The 20517-nt window shown below is 43.5% G+C and overlaps 3 protein-coding genes across 3 annotated transcripts; 1 reads left to right on the top strand and 2 right to left on the bottom strand.

The window, feature by feature from the left end:
* Positions 1-1053: 1053 nt before the first annotated feature.
* On the bottom strand, positions 1054-12434 carry LOC114474304 (anoctamin-7-like). The gene is made up of 24 exons (XM_028464515.1): positions 12375-12434; positions 11489-11594; positions 9283-9346; positions 9060-9178; positions 8861-8968; positions 8646-8782; positions 8253-8310; positions 7954-8064; positions 7707-7869; positions 7514-7604; positions 7337-7433; positions 7114-7257; positions 5760-5897; positions 5577-5675; positions 5086-5188; positions 4889-5000; positions 4744-4798; positions 3911-4008; positions 3661-3800; positions 2232-2437; positions 1998-2146; positions 1818-1908; positions 1609-1728; positions 1054-1544 (listed from the first exon to the last, which is right to left on the bottom strand). Exons 2-24 carry the CDS (start codon positions 11591-11593, stop codon positions 1398-1400), a joined length of 2655 nt encoding a protein of 884 aa, XP_028320316.1. The 5' UTR covers position 11594; positions 12375-12434; the 3' UTR covers positions 1054-1397.
* A 2339-nt stretch (positions 12435-14773) lies between these two features.
* tsen34 (TSEN34 tRNA splicing endonuclease subunit) lies at positions 14774-17096 on the top strand. The gene is made up of 5 exons (XM_028464629.1): positions 14774-14838; positions 16018-16284; positions 16346-16472; positions 16534-16803; positions 16876-17096. The coding sequence occupies exons 1-5, from the start codon at positions 14803-14805 to the stop codon at positions 17061-17063; spliced, it is 888 nt and encodes a 295-aa protein (XP_028320430.1). The 5' UTR covers positions 14774-14802; the 3' UTR covers positions 17064-17096.
* A 337-nt stretch (positions 17097-17433) lies between these two features.
* On the bottom strand, positions 17434-20418 carry clrn1 (clarin 1). The gene is made up of 3 exons (XM_028463750.1): positions 20009-20418; positions 19700-19879; positions 17434-18056 (listed from the first exon to the last, which is right to left on the bottom strand). The coding sequence occupies exons 1-3, from the start codon at positions 20259-20261 to the stop codon at positions 17788-17790; spliced, it is 702 nt and encodes a 233-aa protein (XP_028319551.1). The 5' UTR covers positions 20262-20418; the 3' UTR covers positions 17434-17787.
* Between the last annotated feature and the right edge of the window lie 99 nt (positions 20419-20517).

Genomic DNA, 20517 nt, shown 5'->3' with positions numbered 1-20517 from the left:
TGAACAAAGTCAATGATAAATGATTGTAGTGACAGTCGACCACTCTGTGGTAGAGGATGTGGGCGGGGCTAGAAGCGCTGCTACAGATAGCATCGTCTGACCCACCTTATCAACTGTTATGTAGAAAAACTATTTCAAACTAAATTCATCAGATTCATCAGTTGCTCTGTTTATTTCATGATATCCACAGATATTCTAAGTAGTTTCCACTGTTCAGTTTATATTTCTCTGGAATGTTCTGAAGTTCTGTTTTTTATATTTATACAAAAACTCATTTCTTTTCGACACATTATGTTAGTACTCAGTGATGGAAATAATAAACACTATTTAGTTGTTTAATTTCATTTATTGTTTTCATTGATTCAGTCATCAATTAATATACATTTAAACTTGTTGCTTCTTGTGTCAAATATTATTAGGACATTAATTTAGATGAAGTAATTACAAAGTCTCTAATTAATTAGATGAAGTTTTTTAATCATGTCTCAACACTAGTTTTTATTTAAACAGTGGATGGATGAATCGTGAGTGTGTGATGTGAGGTTGGTTGTGTTTGAAGCTTCATTAAACACTGCTTGTGTGTACTTTCTTCTCTGTAATAACACACACGAGGAGCCAAAGGTTTATTCACTGTCTGACACACACTCACACACCTCAGGACTGGGATCTTTGCTGGGATTGGTTAAACTTCTGGTTCTCGACCTGTTCAGGCATGACCCCCAAAAACAAGGCCCCAGAGAGCGGGGACCCCCACTGTAACTGAAGGTGGTGAACACAGACATGAACATTGAAGAACAGTCATGTGGAGACAGGACCATCTATAAGGATGAATCTGTGATAACCACATTTATTTATTCATCTGAATAATATCCACTGTTATCCAGGAAGTTTATTATTATTATTATAGTCATCTTAAAGATAGAAATCCTTGTTTTAATCACAAATGAAATGGGTTAAAAGTGACCAAAAATGGTGGAAAAACTGGTGAAATGGGATTCAAACCCCCCCAAAAAATAGTTGCAAAGTGGCCAAAAACAGACAGAAAAAGGTGGAAGAAAGTGGAAAAGTGGTGGAAAGGTTTTACAAGTGCTGAAAATGTCTTGAAAGTGGGAAAATGTGCAGAAAAGGCGTTGAAACGTGATGTAGAGGTGTCAGAAATGGCAGTAATGTTGAAAAATGCATTAAAAGGAGCAAAAATATGGAAAGAAAAAGTGATGAAATTGATGAAATTGTAAAAATAAGCAAAAATGGGCTCAAATTGTTTAGATATTGCAGGCATCTGGCAACCTCCTCCCAGTATCTCACGATCCCAAATGGGGTCCTGACCCCAAGGTTGAGAACCTGTGGATTAGAGCACCAGGGAGACACCGAGACAACAGGGTGGAGGATGTTCTTCTTCATTCTGGAGACGTGCTGTCACTCAGAGGCTGCAGGGCTTCAGGAGGCTCCGCCTCCACAGGGCACTCTGCCTCCACAGGGAGCTCCGCCTCTACTAAGAGCACTGCATCCGCAGGGAGCTCGTCCTCGTTAATGAGCACCAACGCCTGCAGAGACAAACACAGAGTGACTCACTGAACATGGTTAGAACATCAGGACCAGGACCTTCACCTGGTTCTCAGCCAGGACCTCCTTGGCCATGTAGTGCTCCCTCTTGATCTTCATCTCCACCTCCTGGGGCACGTCAGGGATGCCCAGGTTGACGGCGTGACCGACGAGAAAGACCAGGTGCTGAGGAGAGAGGACAGGAGAGCAGCATCAGCAGAGACACCTGACCTCTGACCCCTCATTACGTGACCTCTGACCCCTGACCCTCTGACCTCAAAGATGATGATGAAGCCCAGTCGGATGGCGATGAGGTGGAAGTACTCAGGATTGTGTTCGCCTTTATCATTCCTAAAACCATGATACCTGCAGCAGACACGCACGTCTTTATGTGTGTGTGTCTTTATGTGTGTGTGTCAGTGTGTGTGTGTCAGTGGTGCTCTGATGACTCCTACCTGCAGGGGGCCCCCTGCTGCTCGTGCAGGGTGAAGGTGTGAGGTGACGTAGCCAAGGTGAAGTTGATGTATCCACTCATGGAGGCGTCTCTGGTGTATTTGTAGTACAGACGAGGGACAAAGGACGAGGTGAAGGCGATGATGAAGGCCTGGAAAGAAAATGAGGAGGAAGATTAGGGTGGTCAGTGACATCATCACAAAAACACAGACAAACAAACAGAGGCGGGGCCTCACGTTGCTGAGGACGGCGGCGTGTGTGACAAACTCCAGGATGGGAAACCAGATTCCAATGTCCTGAGCACGCTCAGCCACTGGGCGGCGATATTCCTTGACGAACTTGTTGGCATCCAATCGGATCTCGATCCAGTTGTTGAAGAGAGCAAAGAGCGGCGCCAGAGGACAGGCCGCCACGAAGATGGTGATGAAACCAAACTGAATCACTGACAACAAATAACATTTTAAAGTGAAATGGTCTGTATACAAACATCTGAAGTGCATGTATTTGATATCATTGTCTGTCATGACTTTGTCTTGTAGGACATGTAGCTTTTCAGTTTTAGTCCATGACCGAGTAAGTGAAAAACTAGATAAAAAAAAATCTCCCACACATGAATAAAGAGCTACTGTATAACAATCTGAAGACACTTTTTCCTGAATAAACTGAATATGTTTCAAAGTTTGAAAGTGTGAGTTTAAAGGTTGTTTAGTTAAATAAACATCGTCCGTAGGACCAGTCAGAAGTCACAAGTGCCGAGATCTGGATGAAGGCCTCGCGTTTAGAGAATATGTGACCAGGACCAAGGCTGGAATATCAGGAGTTATTAAACGGTGAGGTGCCGTGACGTTAGGGAGGTAGAACCAATGATATCATCTTAAGTAGTCCAATGGAATGTCGTAGGGTAATACCAGTGTTTGGAATAACGGCGTTTAAAATAACGGCATTAGGTAACGGCGTTTGTTTTTCAGTAACGGGGTAATCTAACTAATTACTTTTTACGCCGTTACAACGCCGTTATCATTACTGAACGTTCAATGCGGTGCGTTACATGCACTGATTGAATAAAATGTTATCCGAAAGCATCCCCGGCTTCTGACTCAGCTGTTGTGAGGAGGCGGGTTAAAAACAAGGTGAGCGATTGTGATTGGCTTAGGCTGCGTCATGTTTCATGGTAGCCAATCAGAGCCAGTGTTTTTACACATGTGCAAGCAAGAGGAGGCGGATTAAAATGGTGAGCGTGGAGCAGTCTGATGAAAAGTTGTCATTTTTAAGGTGACGATACAAACACTACTTTAAATTAATTGTGGTCAAAGGCAAGAACGTACATATGAAATGTTCATTATATCCAGGAGAGAAGACTTTGTCGACATCCATTGTAAGCAACTCAAATTTAAAGAAGCACCTCACAACGACACACGCATCTAAAAAATGTGAATTATTTGACATATAGCAACTTTTTTTATTTTAATAGTAACGTAAATAGTTACTTTCCTTGGGAATGAGTTACTTTTATTATAGAGTAATTTAGTTACTAACGCAGTTACTTTTTTGAACAAGTAGTGAGTAACTATAACTTACTTATTACTTATTACTTTTTTAAAGTAACGTTCCCAACACTGGGTAATACTCTGTGTGTACGTGTGTGCGTGTGTGTGTGTGTCTCACCTAGCTCCAGGTACTCGTCAAACAGTCCCTCACACACCTGCAGCTGATAGTCCTTCTCCCACTGACAAAGCTCCACTTCCTCTTTATTAAACTCCTTCAAATTAAAAGTCTTCCTCCTCTGCCACCATGCCTTCAACTTCCTGTGGACAAAGAAAACCATCACAATAAAATGCTCAGATGTTATTGATGCTGTCACTTCCGGAAGTGATTGATCGGATGAGCTGGATGCTCAATGGTTGGATGTTCTTACACAACGAGGAACTCCTGGATGTTGCTGACCATCTGTTTTCCAACCATGATGATCAGAAGCTCCTGAGCCAGGTCTATGAGACAGCCTCCTGCTCCACACTGTGACATCATCATCATCATCATCACATCATAATCACTATCATCATCATCATCATCATCATTATCATCATTATCATCATCATCACCTTCACCTTCATCACCATCACCATCATCAGTATTGTAGTAAATAAACTGTAGAACTGAACACAATCTGCTGACAAACTACACAGTGAGAACTTTGATAAAAGTCTTGGAAAAATCTGAAGATGGTCACAGACAGAGTCTGTGTAGTAAATGTCCCACTAACGTACTACACACTACAAACTCAATGAGTATAGATTATATATAATACAGTATAGATTAGAATGATGAGCGTTGAAGTCCAAGTTTCCCAAGATGCATTTGGAACCTACAGTGTTAAAAACTTGTAATACACTGAGGTTAAATATCTCCGTTGATTCTCCACCTTTACTTTGAAAGTTCTGAAAACATTTTTAGTGAGAAAGTGACCAAGTAGAATGTCAACATGTGCTCATTTGATCCATAAAACTCACGTAGACACATTTAATTTACACATTTTCAGAGACCCTCCATTGGTCTACTGACTAAACTTCCTGTTAACTTAAAAATAAGAGCCCTATTTACAAAAAAATATGAACGTACTACATACTCATTTAGACGTCACACTTAGTATGAGTAGTACGTTAGTATGAGTAGTACGTTAGGATGACATGAACACAGAGTGGAGAAGATAAAGAACAGAAGGTTCATTGTCCTGAAGATCTTCAAACTCACGTCTTCATTATGAACTCCAAACAAGGTTTGATATTTCCCAGGATATCCAACAAACCTGAGGACACACACAGACACACACGAGAGGGGTTAAAGACACACACATATACACAGGCACACACACACACACACACACACACACACAAACCTTCCTTTGAAGAAGGCGATGTAAATCGGAGATGAGTAAAAGTTCACAAACTGGAAAACAAAAACTTTGAGGATAAACATGTCTTCATATCGAGTCTGAGTGCGATGCATCTCTGTGAAACACACACACTGTGTTAGGTTTTCAATCAGAGGTTCACAACCAGTGGGGCGGCTCAGTGGGAGGAGTCACAGACTCACCCCAACGCGTCAGAACTTTGGCCAAAAGGACGTAGAGTTTTGAGAGAAGGAGAATGACCACCAGGTTCAGGACCGAGGCTGTGATGCTGGCTAACCTGGACGCCTACACACACACACACACACACACACACACACACACACACACACACACACACACACACACACACACACACACACACACACACACACACACACACACACACACACACACACACACACACACACACAGGGCCTTGTGTAATATTGTTTTTCTTGTTGCATGGTGTTGTTGTTTCTGTTGTGTTGTGTTCATGTGTTGTATTATTCTTGTAGTTGTGTAGTTGTTGTAGTAGTTGTGTTGTTGTATAGTTGTGTAGCAGTTGTGCTGTTGTAGTGGGGGTGTTTTTATTGTGTAGTTGTTGTAGCAGTTGTTGTTGTTGTACTGTTGTAGTAGTTGTGTTGTTGTGTAGTAGTGTAGTTGTGTAGTTGTTGTGTAGTTGTGCGACACCTACCAGTGATCTTGAGGAAATTGCTGATGACTTGTAGATGATGAAACTTGTGATCGTTCGATATAAAATTATGCTGAAGACAAAAATCAACACAACGACAACCTGACAACACAACAACACACAAACACTAATCAGAGCTAGAACACACACGCACACACACACTGAGGGTCAGGAGTCAGAGGTCACCATGATAATGATGACGGCACAGCCCGTCAGCATGCGGTGCAACTGCTGGTTTCTGGGGAAGTACGGTTCCTCAGCGCCGGTCACAGGGTTCCTCATGGTCATTGGAGCCATGGCGGTGAACTCTGGACGAGGTCTCTCCTGTGGGGGTCAAAGTTCAAAGGTGAGATCAGTTTTTCCTCATTCGTCCACTGGGAGTCGTGCAGTTTCAGTGAGAGGAACAGACACTGTATTTGGACTGGTTTATAGCTGGCATTTTCCGTCCTTGAACCGCCACCTTATCGTGGTGGATGGGTTTGAGTATCCAAATGACCCCAGGATCTACGTTGTCCGAGTGTTCTACTGAGACAGTTCTGGGGGAAGGGTCAGAGAGCGATTCAGAAACCCAATGAAGAAGAACATCAGTATAAAGTGTACCCTGCCCAGAGGGTCACCAGAGCCTGACATGGGGATGGGGCTTATAGGCGAGCGCCTGGTGACTGGGCTTTTACCCATGAAGCCCAGTTAGGTGAAACACAAAGCAGAGACAAAGAACCATTCGCTATATGGTTCACCACCTGCAAGAGGGAGGCATGGGGTGTGGATCGGGCAGCAGACCAAGGCGGGGGTCTTTGTGATCGGAATGTCACTTCTCTGGCAGAGAAGGAGCCAGAGCTGGTGCACAAGGTAGATAAGTTTCTACTAGATAACCCAGCCCCCCTGATTGGAACCTGAGCGGTGCTTTGTTATTAGACTGGAGGTCAAAAGGCAGATTGGTGCAGCATCTGCCATGATGCGGACCCTGCATCGATCCATTGTGGTGAAGAGGGAGCTGAGCTCGAAGGAAAAGGTCTGAATTTACCTGTCAACCTAGGTCATGAGCTTTGAGTTGTGACTGAATGAACAAGATCTCAGGTACAAGCGGCTGAAATTAGTAGGGTGGTGGGCTCTCCCTTAAAGATAGAGTGAGAACCTCAGTAATCTGGGAGTAAAGCAGCTGCTCCTCTGCATCAAGAAGAGCCAGATGAGGTGTCTAGGGCACCTGATTAGGACGTCTCCACTGGGGAGGTGTTCAAGACACATCCGACCGGTAGCAGAACCTGAGGAAGACCCAGGACACACTGGAGAGACTATTTCTCTCAGCTGGTCTGAGAACACATCGTGATCCCCGGGAAGAGCTGGAAGAAGGCTAGGGTGGGGCTAGGGAAGTCTAGGCCTCACTGCTCAGGATACTGCCCAACTATTGCTAATAGGTAGAAAATGGATGGATGCAAGTGGTTTTCATTCTGTTACTGGTATTAGACTGGTTAGATGGGGTTGTGTAGTGGTTGTGTGGTGTAGACACTGTGAGATGTTGTTGATGAGACTGTGAGTGAACCTCCGTCTCCTCGAAGTCTGAGCAGCCCCATCGATGACTCAGAGCAGCATTGGTTCTCTTCCAGAACTCCAGCAGAGTGACGGCCCACAGAGCGATGAAGACGCTGTAGAAGACCGTCCCCCCGTTATCAAACAGGACCCCGGCCTGAAGGAAACAGACATGGTCTGTCATTGTCAGTGTGTCTGTCCCTGGGACCCAGGAGTACAGTGGAGGGACAGGTTACCCTGAAGTTGAAGCAGATGCTGGAGTAGTTCCAGTAAGGACATATTTCACAGACTGGACACATGACGAAGGTCTTCCCAGGGTTACAGACTTCATTCCTGTGAAAAACATCCACCACAGACAGTCTGTCAGTGGACAGACACTGACAAAAGATAGACAGATGGAGATGTGGCCTCACGCTGGAACATCGGTGGCCATCAGGATGAACCCGATTAGGAAGATGGTGGTCCCCACAACAGACGCCAGTAACAGCCAGCTGGTGTAGAACCCTACAGACAGATACAAACAGACAGACAGACACAGACAGATACAGAGAGATACAGACAGGTCAGTGGTGCTGATACAGACACTCTCTGAGTTCCTCAGCGTACCCAACCAGGCGAAGTAGAGAGCAATCTTCTCTCCAAAGTACTCCCTGATGTGGTCCATGGGCTGGTAGCGTCTCCAGCAGGACCACTGGGACCAGTATGAATACAGGGTCTGTCTGAGGGTCCCAGACTGGACCCCAGACTGTACTGGAAACTCCAAATCTCCCTGATAACCAAAAACAACATCACATTCTCTGATAAACTGCTTTGTCTCTCCTCATGTGTTCATGGTCATGGGTTCCAGTCCCACCTCGTGCAGAGGATACGCGGCAGCGAACACACCTTCGCTGACCAGTCGGTCCACGCCCACCTCGCCTTTCTTGGCGGAGCCGTACTGAGTTCTAGCCAGGATCTCATAGACCTGCAGAAACAGAGAAACCAGCAGGATGAGAGCGTTGGAAAATATATGTGAATCACTATGACTATGTCAGGAGGGAGGAGCTAAACATCTGTCCTGTCCTCACCTTCTACTGCACTCAATGATTTACACATAAATAAAGTGTGTTGTTCTATGTTTGTCCACTGGGTGGCGCTGTGTCTATAACTGACCACCTGATGTCTTTGTGTGGACTTAAAGAACGTCTCTGTGTTTTCGCCTCCCAGGAACCTACAGACAGACAGACAGACAGACAGACAGACAGAGGTGATAAGTAATTACAGAACTCTCTCCAGGTCAGTTCTAATCAGGCCAGATGCCACAGCACACTGATAGCATTCACCAAGTTCTCTGCTATGTTATGCCTACCGTTATCAGTAACATACATAACACTGAGAGAACTGAACAGCAGCAGATTCACAGAGACACACACACACTGATAGATGACTCAACTCTGGCATCACAGACTGGTCTGTTCACCAAATAAATGCTGAGTCGGCATCTGACCAGCACCCCTAAAGCTGGACTCATTCATCCAAACCACCACGGACAGGGTCAGTGTGTACCTGTGCAGCTTGTTGCTCCTGAAGTGACATGTGTAGTACTGGGTGGGGGTGTTGGGGACGTCCTGGGACAAAAAGTTAGGGATGGACAGTTTTGACAGAACCTGCTCAGACCAGATCTTAAAGGGAGAGTGGACCACCTTTGGTAGGACAGAGAACACACTGTGGGTCTCATTGATATGTAGTAGTTGTGTAGTAGTTGTGTAGTAGTTGTGTACCTGTAGAGGGACTCTCAGGTTGATCTCCTCAGCATAGTAACACATGACGCTCCACGGAGCACTGACGAGAACAAAGCAGATCCTCTTGTCTGACTGACTGACTGCCCTCTGCACACACACACACACACACACACACACACACACACACACACTGTAGTCCCTGGTTGATCCAGGAGGAGGCGCTATGACTATGACTCACCTGCTCCATCATCAGACCTCCTGCTGTCAGTCTGCTGAGGAACTGCCTTCTCAGCCCTCTGTGAAAGGAACCATTATCATCATCATCCTCCAGAGGCTCCTCCCACACCAGCACAAAGTCTAAAGACACACACACACACACACACACACACACACACACACACACACACACACACAGTGAGGATGAAGCTGTGCTCAGAGGAAGACTCCATCCTGGGACCCACCTACTGGAGTGGACCCATCTGTGAAGACGTTCCCTTTCTCACTCAGACCTCCTGGTTCCTCCTCCTGAAACAACCACAGAGTGAGACCTGGACCACCAGGGTCAGGGTCAGGGTCAGCGGTATAAAGTAAACCTGCTCCCCTGTGAGGACAGAGAGGGTTTCCTGGTCTGCTTGACTGTTTATTCTCCTCTCAGCACTTTTCTGCTGCTCGACTGGTTTTTACTGTTTGTGTTTGTTCAGGAGGAAAAAAGATTTGTTAAAAGTGCTTCGAGATGTTTCCTCAGCTCTGAGTCCTCTGGGGATGAAACCACAGAGAGAGCTTCCCCACACTGCATCCATACAGTATTCCACCTGTGCCTCTTTGATTGAATAGCTTTAAGGCTCTCCCTGTCCTCTGATGTCCTGATGTCTCCTCGCTGTCATGCGATTTGCTCTCAACACATTTTCCAACATGAGAACAAACTGTTTCCATTGGGTTCTGACCCACGTGAACCAGTGAAACCAGTAAAACCAGCCCAGTGGAGGAAAGCCCTTCCCTCTCATTCCCTGTGGCCCTGGTTTGTCTTCAGGCAAAGCAGAAACTCATGGATCAGGAAGGACAAAATGTACCACTTTAAGGAGTTTTTCCTCCTGTGGATCTGATACCAGAAAGTTCTGGAAAACAAGTCCAGTCTGTGGAAAATAAACGTTCCACCCCCTTCACTTACCACCCTGTGGTATTTAACTCCTCAACCATCACTTTGTTAATGTAGCTAAAGAATACTCTACCTCCGACCCTGATACCTCTTTAGATACTCAACTGGTTTCTCCTTTAAATCTAATCCTATCAGAGGTCTGGACTTGAGTCACATGACTTAGACTTGATTTAGACTTGAAAATAAATGAGTCGTGACTTAACTCAGACTGAGTCTATTGACTCAGGAAGACTTGACGTTGTACCTTTCCATGACAAAAGATTTAATAAAATGTAATCATTGTTATTAATGATCAATAAATCTGATCAAACTCCTATTGGACAACACTTTGATTGACAGCTCCACCTTTAAACAATCTGACAGCCAATCAGGAAGCAGCTGAAATCATCAAGCTGGGCTGCACTAGCAGAGAAAATGATTCTAAGAGTGAAATCTTCTGAATTTAAAGATTATACCATGATTAATAATTGATGTAATGTGTAAATACCTGGTTCTACTTCCCAGTGTGATTGTTTGGTTAACAGAGAAACTGTGAACATTTTAAAATCTAAAAAATGCTGGATTGATTTGTTTCTAAAAGCATTATGTCAGATTATATCACTTTATTAGATACATATGTTCTCTATTCAACTAAGCCATTGTTTATAACAGTTGAATAAAGCTGTGGTTCATTATGGACTCATGACTTGTACAGACTTGTAAATTAAAGTTGAGGACTTTTCACTTGACTTGTTTCCACCTCTGATTAACAGGAGGAACTGACCAGCTTGGACCAGAACATTTGCTGCCTTTGATGGTATTGCTCCCATGTTCTTAAAATCAGCTTCTCATAGCACCTGAATATACAATGTCCTCCTGACTGGAAACGGGCTTTGATCCTCCCCCTCTTCAAAGGTGCATTTTCATTTACCAAACACATCAAAGGTTCTGGAGAAGTGGGTTTTTAAACAGCTGAGCCACTTCCACAGGTGTACCTCAGGGCTCCGTCTTGGGCCAGACCTTATTTTCCATCTACAATAATGATGTATCAAAAGCTGCTGATTGTATGCTGATGATACCATCTTATTCTCAGCCTTAGTTCTGTTGAGCAGTCCTTCACCCTCCCCCTCGTGATCATCAGTAAAACCTAGTGTATCATCTGTGATAGATCCAGCCTCTCTATAATCATCTGTAGAGATGAAACATTTGATAGCTATCGATAGCATCTGGCTAGATACACACACATTAACAACGTTCAGACCAAACTCACACCAGACTTTAGCTTTCCTCTTTCATAACAAAGTCTCCTTAATGCTCACTGTAGTTGTAGTTGTATTATACTGCTACTCCTGCTGATACATATATATATATATATATATATACACCTCGTCTACATTCACGCTGGAGCCTCTTGGCCTGGTCACATTTGTAAATAAGAACTCATTCTAAAAAAATGTTTTACCTGATAAAATAAATGTAAATTTAAAAAAGTAAAATCAGTAGAGATAGAGTAAACTGTGTGTGTGTGTTACCAAGACGACGCATTCACAGTCTGACTCTGGGACGGCGTTGATGAGCAGGACGCCGTCATCAGGCTGTCCTCGAGAAACCAACATGATGTCACCTTCCATCATCATCCTACGCACACACAAACATATTGTACACACAGTGTATATTTGAGTGTTCACTTTACCCTGAGCGCTGCAGGCAGCGCTCAGGGTAAAGTGAACACACCCTTAAATAAAATAAAAGAATTTTGCTTTTTTTTTTATGAAGACAGTCATAAAGTCTCTCTGAGGGTGTGTTTTCAGACACAAACCAAACATTAATTTAAAACAGAATATATCATCATCAGAAAAGGTGATGAAGATGAAGAGCTTTATTGATGGTTTCCATGGTCTTCACCTGTGGAGGATCAGAGAACATCAGAGCCTTAGAGAGAGGAGGAGGAGCTCAGACTAGAGCAGGAGGGCGAGGAGATCCTGACAGACAAGACCCTCAACAGGAACTACTGAAACAAGCAGGTTCTACGGTCTCTGAGACCAGCACAAAGTCCAGGACCAGGACCAGGACCAGGACCAGGACCAGGACCAGGACCGGGACAGGCTGGAATGGACTAGCAATCAGTGAGGAGGTTTACCACATGAGGGGGCATGGCCTATAGAGCATGATCAGCTTCTCCTCCAGAAGGTTCCAGAAAAAAGTCCAACAGTTCTCCAACACACTCTGGCCTTTCTATTCTAGATCTCACAGGATTCACATCTGGATATCTGCTCAGAGGAGCATCAGCTCTACTCCAGGCTCCTCCTACATTTAGATATACATCTTTACATCACACCAGAAAAAGTTCAACCCTTCCTGGATCAAAAACCTCCGACCTGTGTGTATGTGTGTGTGTGTGTGTGTGTGAGCTCTTACCTGTGAGCAGCTGACAGTTCAGGTGAAGCTCAGGTGTGTGCGTGTGTGTGTGAAGGTCTGTTACCTCCTCAAGTAGAATAGAACACACCCTTTGTCTTGGCTCCACCCCCTGCCCCGCCTTGTGTCACACCCTGTAAACATCAGCTGAGGTTCTGTTGGTTTGTCTGATCACCAACACAGAACTTTCAAGGATGACATCACACCATGAGACAGGAAGTGACCTCATTCATCTTCATCACTCTCAGAGGAGAACATTTAGTGTCTGCAACACGTGGAACACAAACACACTCATCTCCAAGTTTCCTTTTCCCTCACCTGAAATATTGTTTGGACAGGAACAGATCTATATTATCTACATCTGTAAATTAAGACAGGAACATGTCTATATTATATGCATCAGTAAAAGAGGTCAGGAACAGATCTTTATTGTATACATCTGTAACAAAGGACAGGAACAGATCTACATTAGAGTATATCATTTGTAAATGAGGACAGGACCATATCTATATTATATACATCTGTAAAAGAGGACAGGAACACGTCTATATTATATACATCTGTAAAAAAAGGACAGTAACAGATCTATATTATATACATCTGTAAAAGAGGACAGGAATAGATCTATATTATATACGTTTGCAAAAGAGGTCAAGAACAGATTTACAGTATGAAGCGCCCAAGTCCTTTAACTAGGTTCTACTACTGGAGGTGCAGGGATAGTTGTTCTGACGGATACTTCTTGGTAAAGAATATGAAAAATAGCCCGTTGGTGTTTTGACTCTTTAATCTTGCAAATAAACAGGGATCGTGAATACAATAAATGTGCCTCTTAAATGTCCAGTAAAACAAAGAAAAACCATTCACAAGAGCCCGGGAATACCTTGATTACCCTTGAGTACCGTCCAAAAACTGTTTGCTGCCCCTGATTGATCACCCGTGTGCGATCACCATGGCAACCTAAATAACTGCATGCCCCGCCCATCTATAGGTCAGGTAAATGCTACACATATTAAACAGAGGTATTTTAACAAATAAATTATGGCTCCTACACAGTATATTATATACATCTGTAAAAGATGACAGTAATAGATCTATATTATATACATCTGTAAAAAAAAAAGGACAGGAACAGATCTATATTATATACATCTGTAAAAGAGGTCAGGAACAGATCTATAGTATATACATCTGTAAAAGAGGACAGGAATAGATCTATATTATATACATTTGCAAAAGAGGTCAAGAACAGATTTACAGTATATTATATACATCTGTAAAAGATGACAGGAATAGATCTATATTATATACATCTGTAAAATAATACAGGATTAGATCTATATTATATATGTTTGTAAAAGGGGATGGAAACAGATTTACAGTATATTATATAGATCTGTAAAAGACAACAGGAATAGTTCTATATTATATACATCTGTAAAAGATGACAGTAATATATCTATATCATATACATCTGTAAAAGAAGACAGGAATAGTTCTATATTATATGCATCTGTAAAAGACGACAGGAATAGATCTATATTATTTACATCTGTAAAAGAGGACAGGAACAGATCTATATTATTAACATCTGTAAAAGAGGACAGGAATATATCTATATCATATACATCTGTAAAAGAAGACAGGATGACATGTAAACCCATGTAAATTTGCGATGGTAAAACAGGGGACGGGACCCAGATAAGCAAACTGCTTCTCTCGTCTCCTTTTTCGGCATGTACAAAAAAAAAAAAAAAAAGTGAATGTAACCATGTCGGAAATAAACTGAATAAATAAATAAATAAATAAAAATAGATCTATATTATATACATCTGTAAATGAGGACAGGCATAGATCTGATTTCTATACATCTGTAAAAGAGGACAGGAATAGATCTATATTATTTACATCTGTAAAAGAGGACAGGATCAGGTCTATATTGTTTACATCTGTAAAAGAGGACAGGAACAGATCTATATTAATACATCTGTAAAAGAGGACAGGAACATATCTATATTAATACATCTGTAAAAGAGGACAGGAACAGATCTATATTAATACATCTGTAAAAGAGGACAGGAACATATCTATATTAATACATCTGTAAAAGAGGACAGGAACAGATCTACGTATATTATATATGTCGTTTATTTATTTTTTGATGTTCTGTCACGTGTCTGTGATTTGTTTGAAGTCACAATGAATTCTGTGAAATTTTAATGAATAAACAGTGACGTTTAGTTTTTGTATCAGATGTAAAACATTAATGTTGTTATACCGCCCTCTGGTGACCTCACGGTGTGTTACAGGCTTCTGTGGTGTGTTTACGGTCGCTGGGAAAAAACCTATAAACATCCCTCCTCCTCTGGTGTGCGTGCGTGCGTGCGTCTGTTTCTACGAGACACGTCAAGCTCCGCCTCTCCAGGAAGTAATGCTGTCAATAATCAGAGCACGCTGGAGTGAAAACGTGAGTTTGTTTGTTTCCTTCTTAGTGAGAGAATAGTTTAATGTTCCGTGCTTTAGAAAGGAAGGTTACCAATAGAATAATAATACCAATCAAAGGGTTTGATCAGCTGAATCTATACAAATCAACTGTGTGATAGAAACAACTAGAGCTGAAACTAACCATTATTTTGTCGTCGACTAATATATTATTGTGTTTTAAAGCACATATTTGGATGTTATTTTAACACCTGTTGTACTGTGACAGCATGTTTTACAGAGGAATTAAAACAATGACATGAAACATCATTGAATATCAATGATCAATATAGACCAATATAAAACATTCAAAATATCATTGAAATCACAATAAAATCATGAATACATTAAATATCACGAACTTAAAGTTTAAGTTGTCTTGAACAAAGTAGTAATAGTAAACAAAGAGTCAGTGTAAACAAGTAACTTTAAAAAGCTGGAGTGCAGGTTGTGGAGGTACGTACACACCTAATAAACCCTTTATTATTTAAAACCTATTATTAATTAATATATAAATGAACCCACACTCGTTTAGCGCAGACTTTTGGAAATGACCGATTGTATCCGTACGTCTCCACGGAGACATTGTTCTAAAACGAAAACGGTTTTTGGAAGTTTGTTGGTGTGTGTGTGTGTGTGTGTGTGTGTGTGTGTGTGTGTGTGTGTGTGTGTGTGTGTGTGTGTGTGTGTGTGTGTGTGTGTGTGTGTGTGTGTGTGTGTGTGTGTGTACTGACATCATCAGTGTTCTAAAACAATGTTCAACAGGAGTTCCACAGTGTGGTTGGGAAAATGAATGGTATATATATCTATATATTTTCTTTTGGTAGCCAGAACATCACCATAATTTAATCAGCTGTTCCTTGACCCATTACCAGCATTTCTTGAAAATTTAAACAAAATCTGTTCATAACTTTTCAAGTTATCGTGTACACAAACAGACAGATAAACAAACAAACTGACCAACATACTTCCAAAAAACTTTTTCGTTATTGAAAGTAATAATAATAAACACATTTTTGATTTGGATATTATGGATTATGTCGACTAATCATTGCAGCCTTAGACCATGTGACCCACTGATTGGGGTCCTGTAACAAAGATGGACCAGCTGTTCTAATGATTGAGGTCATGTGACATCACTTTAGCATTTGATTGGTTGCCTCAGGATGAAGCGATGGACGCTCTCTCTGAGGAACAGGGAGAAACGGGGCCTGTGGTGGGCATCTCTCTGTGTGGCTCCGCCCCCTTGGTGTGGCGTATACAGGACGTGAGAGCGCTGAGGGAGGGGGGCCTGGTGGGGGCCCTGCTGGGGGCGCTGCCTCGCACGCCACGTCAGAACGGACGAATGGGACGACCTCTGCTGCTGCTGGAGGAGGAGGAGAGGGCCCTGAGGGAGGGGCACCACGCCGGGACTCCGCCCCCCCCTGGATGGGTCAGTGCCTCAGTGTTTATACACAGTAAACACACAGAACAACAGTTTCTATTGGTTGCAGGAGGAGGGGGCGGAGCTTAGACTGCAGTATGACAAGCAGCAGAGGAGGAGCCAATCAGTACAGAGCACTCTGGCCCTGGAGGACAAGAAGGCAGGGCTTCTCCAAGCCATGAGCTCTTCACAAGAAGGTGGGTGTCTCCATGGTAACGCCTCCTGGTCCTGGTCCTGAGGGTTCTCCTCCTCCTACAGGTTCGGACCGCCTCCAGCAGCGTCTCCAGGACCTGGAGTGTAGCTTCACGTTTCCACTCAGTGCGCTAGCTGTCCAGATCAGCACGGCGAGGGCGGGGCTTAGCCACTGCCCCGAGGCCCGGTCCTTCCTACATCCCGACCCACCAATCACAGAGCAGCAGGACGACACACGCCGCCACGCCCGGTACCAGGTGTTCAAAGATCTGAGGGGGCAAGGCTTCTTCCTCACCTCCGCTGGGAAGTTTGGAGGCGACTTCCTGGTTTACCCAGGTGAGATGGCTCCTCCCCCTCCTTCCCCCCTTCCTTGGTGTGACCCCTTCCTCTCTGCACCCCCCCTTACAGGTGACCCCCTCAGGTTCCACGCCCACTTCATTGCCGTCTGTGTAGCTGTAGACGAGCCCCAGTCACTCCTGGACCTCCTGTCATTGGCCCGTTTGGGCTCCAACGTGAAGAAGACCGTCCTGCTGTGCTCCCCTGGAACAGAGGGGCGTGTCCTCTACACGTCACTGCAGTGGAGCGGGATGGTGTGATATGTTCATCATAATAAAGGTTCTCTTTGGCGATCACGCCGTTCATTCAGCGTGCACACACACACGATGCTGATTGGTCCACACTAATGTGAGATTAAAAATGTCTTCCATCATGTGATATAAGTGTGGAGGGAAAATGTGAGCCCTGCTAATAATGTTGTTTCATTGAACTTGTGTATTATATATTTATATATATATATATATATATTATTGTGTATTTGTAGATATCTATAGCTGAGTTAGTTGGTAATTTAAACAATAATTCATGGTTTCTCTGAAATTTTTTGCTTTTTGCTGTGGGCCGGATTGAATGCTCTAAAGGCCTGGATTTGGCCCCCGGGCCTGAGTTTGACAAAGGTTAAAGGTAGACTGTGAGTCCAATAAAGGTTTATTAACTCTAAACGTGTAAATATCACACAATGAGATCAGTTAAAACATTTTTCTACATTTTTCCACACAATGAAAATGTTTCAAAGATTCTCTGAGTTTAATTTTAGGTCCAAAGTCTCCATGATGACGGGTTTGCAACCGTTAGCTTTAGCTTGATAGCATCATGTGTTTAAACTTCTGTCAATAAGTGTGGGAGAGGTTTGCACGTTCTCCAGAGGCATCACAAACAGCATCAACATAGATTTTAGGAGTTAGAGTGAACATTTACATTCTCACACTAATGTGAAAGGTTTCTATTTATTCTCCTCTACGAATTATTATTAGAACTCTAAGATCAGTACATCAGGTCGGCCGCCCCGATGTTTAGCTCCACCCCCTTGTTGTTGTTGTTGAAGGGCAACTGAATCCCGGCCAATCGGACGAGGGCAGCACTGATGGCGTGCAGCATAAACACGAGCAGGAACAGCCAATAGCAGCGGTCGTAGCTCTCGCTGTGGGTCGTGAACACATAGGTGGACTCGTTGTAGTTGGAGATACGAGCTGAGAGATGGTAGAGCTTAACCTCTGCTGCAAACAGCACCATCACCAGGAGGCTGCTCACACCTGTGGGAGGACGAGGTCACATGACCTGTTGATTATTGATCAGTGACAAACACAGCTACAACCTCCTCACCAGTATAAACTCAAAACAATTTAAGCAACATGAAACCAAACCAATATAAATCACTATAAACAGTGTAAACCAGTATCAAACAATTTAAACTAGAAAAGCACTTGGAGAGTGCAGACCTCCGCCAAGCAGCTCAAGCTCAGCTCACACGCTCCAGTCACGGTACAACATGGTATACTCAGGATTACCATGACTACCCGTCAACGTTGAGCTGTGTTATCATGACTACCTGTCAACAATGAGCTGTTTGACTCTGAGAGAACCTATGATATAATCAAGAAATTCCAGATTGTGGATGGGAAAATGATTGGGACATACAGGTCACAAGTTATCTTGCTAACACACTGACAGAGACAAACACACCAGTATAAACACACCAGTATAAAACATTATAACCAGTTTAAACCAGTATAAATACACCAGTATAAACTAATATAAAGAAATATTAACCAGTATAAAACAGTGTAAATCAATAATAACCAGTTTAAATCAGTATAAAACAATATAAACCAGTATAAAAACATCAGTATAAACTAATAGAAATAAATATTAACCAGTTTATATCAATATGAACCAGTATAAAACAATATGAACCAGTGTAAACAGTATATCCTCTGCACTACGGACTTCAGAAGTTCTCGGGCAACTGCAGGTTGGATGTATCAGGGAGGGGTACGAGGTGGATTTCAGGGCTGCTGAGGACAGCTTTGTCACATGGAGTGTGTGGAACCATCTACAGCTCAATGTGACAAAGACTAAGGAGCTGATTGTGGACCTGAGGTCAGCCCTGTCTCCATCCAGGTGGTCAGTGTGGAGTACAGATACCTGGGAGTGGTGATTGACAATAAACTGGACTGGGGTAGGAACACTGACTCCCTCTACAGGACGAACCAAAGCTGCCTCTATTTTCTGAGACAGCTGAGGTCCTTCAACATCTGCAGAAAAATGCTGAGGATGTTCTATGAGTCTGTGGTCGTGAGTGCGATCCTCTACGCTGTTTGCTGGGGGAGCAGACTGAGGGTCGCTGACACCTACAGACTCACCCACAAGGCCAGTGACGATGTGGGGATTAAACTGGACTCTCTGACAGTGGTGACAGAGAGGAGGAGCCTATGCAAGGTGAAAGCCATCTTGGTCAATGAGTCCCACCCACTCCATGATGTACTGGTCAGTCACAGGAGCACCTTCAGCACCTTTAGAACCTTCAGCACCAGGCTGATCCAACCAAGATGCTCCACAGAACAGTGATCAAACTTTACAAATCATCACTGTAACCTCACAGCTTCAATCGTTGTATATATCTGTATTATATTTGTATTATAATTATAATTTAACTGTTTTATTTTTTACTACTGTAATGTGTGCACTTGTATTTAATCCTTAACAGTCTTTTACTTAATTACGTAGGTTTTCTCTCTTCTTCTTTGTTTGTTTAGTGTTCATTCTTTTTATTTGGAAAACATTTCTGAGTTGCTGCAACACAAGTAATTTCCCCTTGGGATAAATAAAGTACTTCTAATTCTGAAACACACCAGTATAAAACAATATAAATCAGTAATAACCAGTGTAAACTCACAGCTGACACTGGTCCACAGGTACAGACCCATGGGGCCATGCAGGAGTTCGTAAGGTCGTCCTAAAGCGTTGTAGAAGAAGAATCCTGAGGCTACAGCAGAGAAGAGGATCACAGCACCACAGAAGAAGAGCACTGTCACGTGGAGGCCAGCAGGGAGCGCGCTCAGCAGCTCCGAGAAAACTGCAGAAGAAGAACAAGGACGCTTTGTTTGTGTGTGTAGTGTTAAACCAGACCAGTGTCATGGTTTAAAACCAGTACAAATCTATTCTAAAACCAATTTATCAAAATGTGTGTGTCTGTCTGTCTCACGGTAGAACCGGGCCGTCCTCCCCCCCAGGCCGCACTGCTTCACCCTCTCCCCGGTGAACAGGCCGTAGCTGATCCGACCCATGAACTGCTGCAGCTCGGTCCCGGTGGCGTTGACCAGCTCGGCCCCGGTTCGGCACAGCGCGGCCCCGCTGACCCACAGAGGGAGGCCCGTGGCCACGGAGGCGGTGAGAGCGGAGCAGCAGCTCAGGAACCCGCTCACACAGAACACCAGCCTCTGCTGACGGGTCCGCATCACGACCAACACCGGGACCAGGACCAGGATCAGCGGGGCGGACAGGGGAGGGGAGTGGGGGACATCACATCTCACACACACACACACACACACACGGAACTGAGCCTGGGAAACCAGTGGATCAATGTCAGCTCACCATGACAACACAGCGTCTGATTACACAGCACACACACTACATCAGTTTCTATTTCTAATCAAATCAATCGACCATCGTGTTTTAGTTTGATTTGAATAAATGACATGTAATTAAATTAAT

This window comes from Gouania willdenowi, chromosome 13, assembly GCF_900634775.1.
Source record: "Gouania willdenowi chromosome 13, fGouWil2.1, whole genome shotgun sequence".
NCBI lineage: Eukaryota > Metazoa > Chordata > Actinopteri > Blenniiformes > Gobiesocidae > Gouania > Gouania willdenowi.
This window is presented reverse-complemented; position numbering and strand designations above follow the sequence as displayed.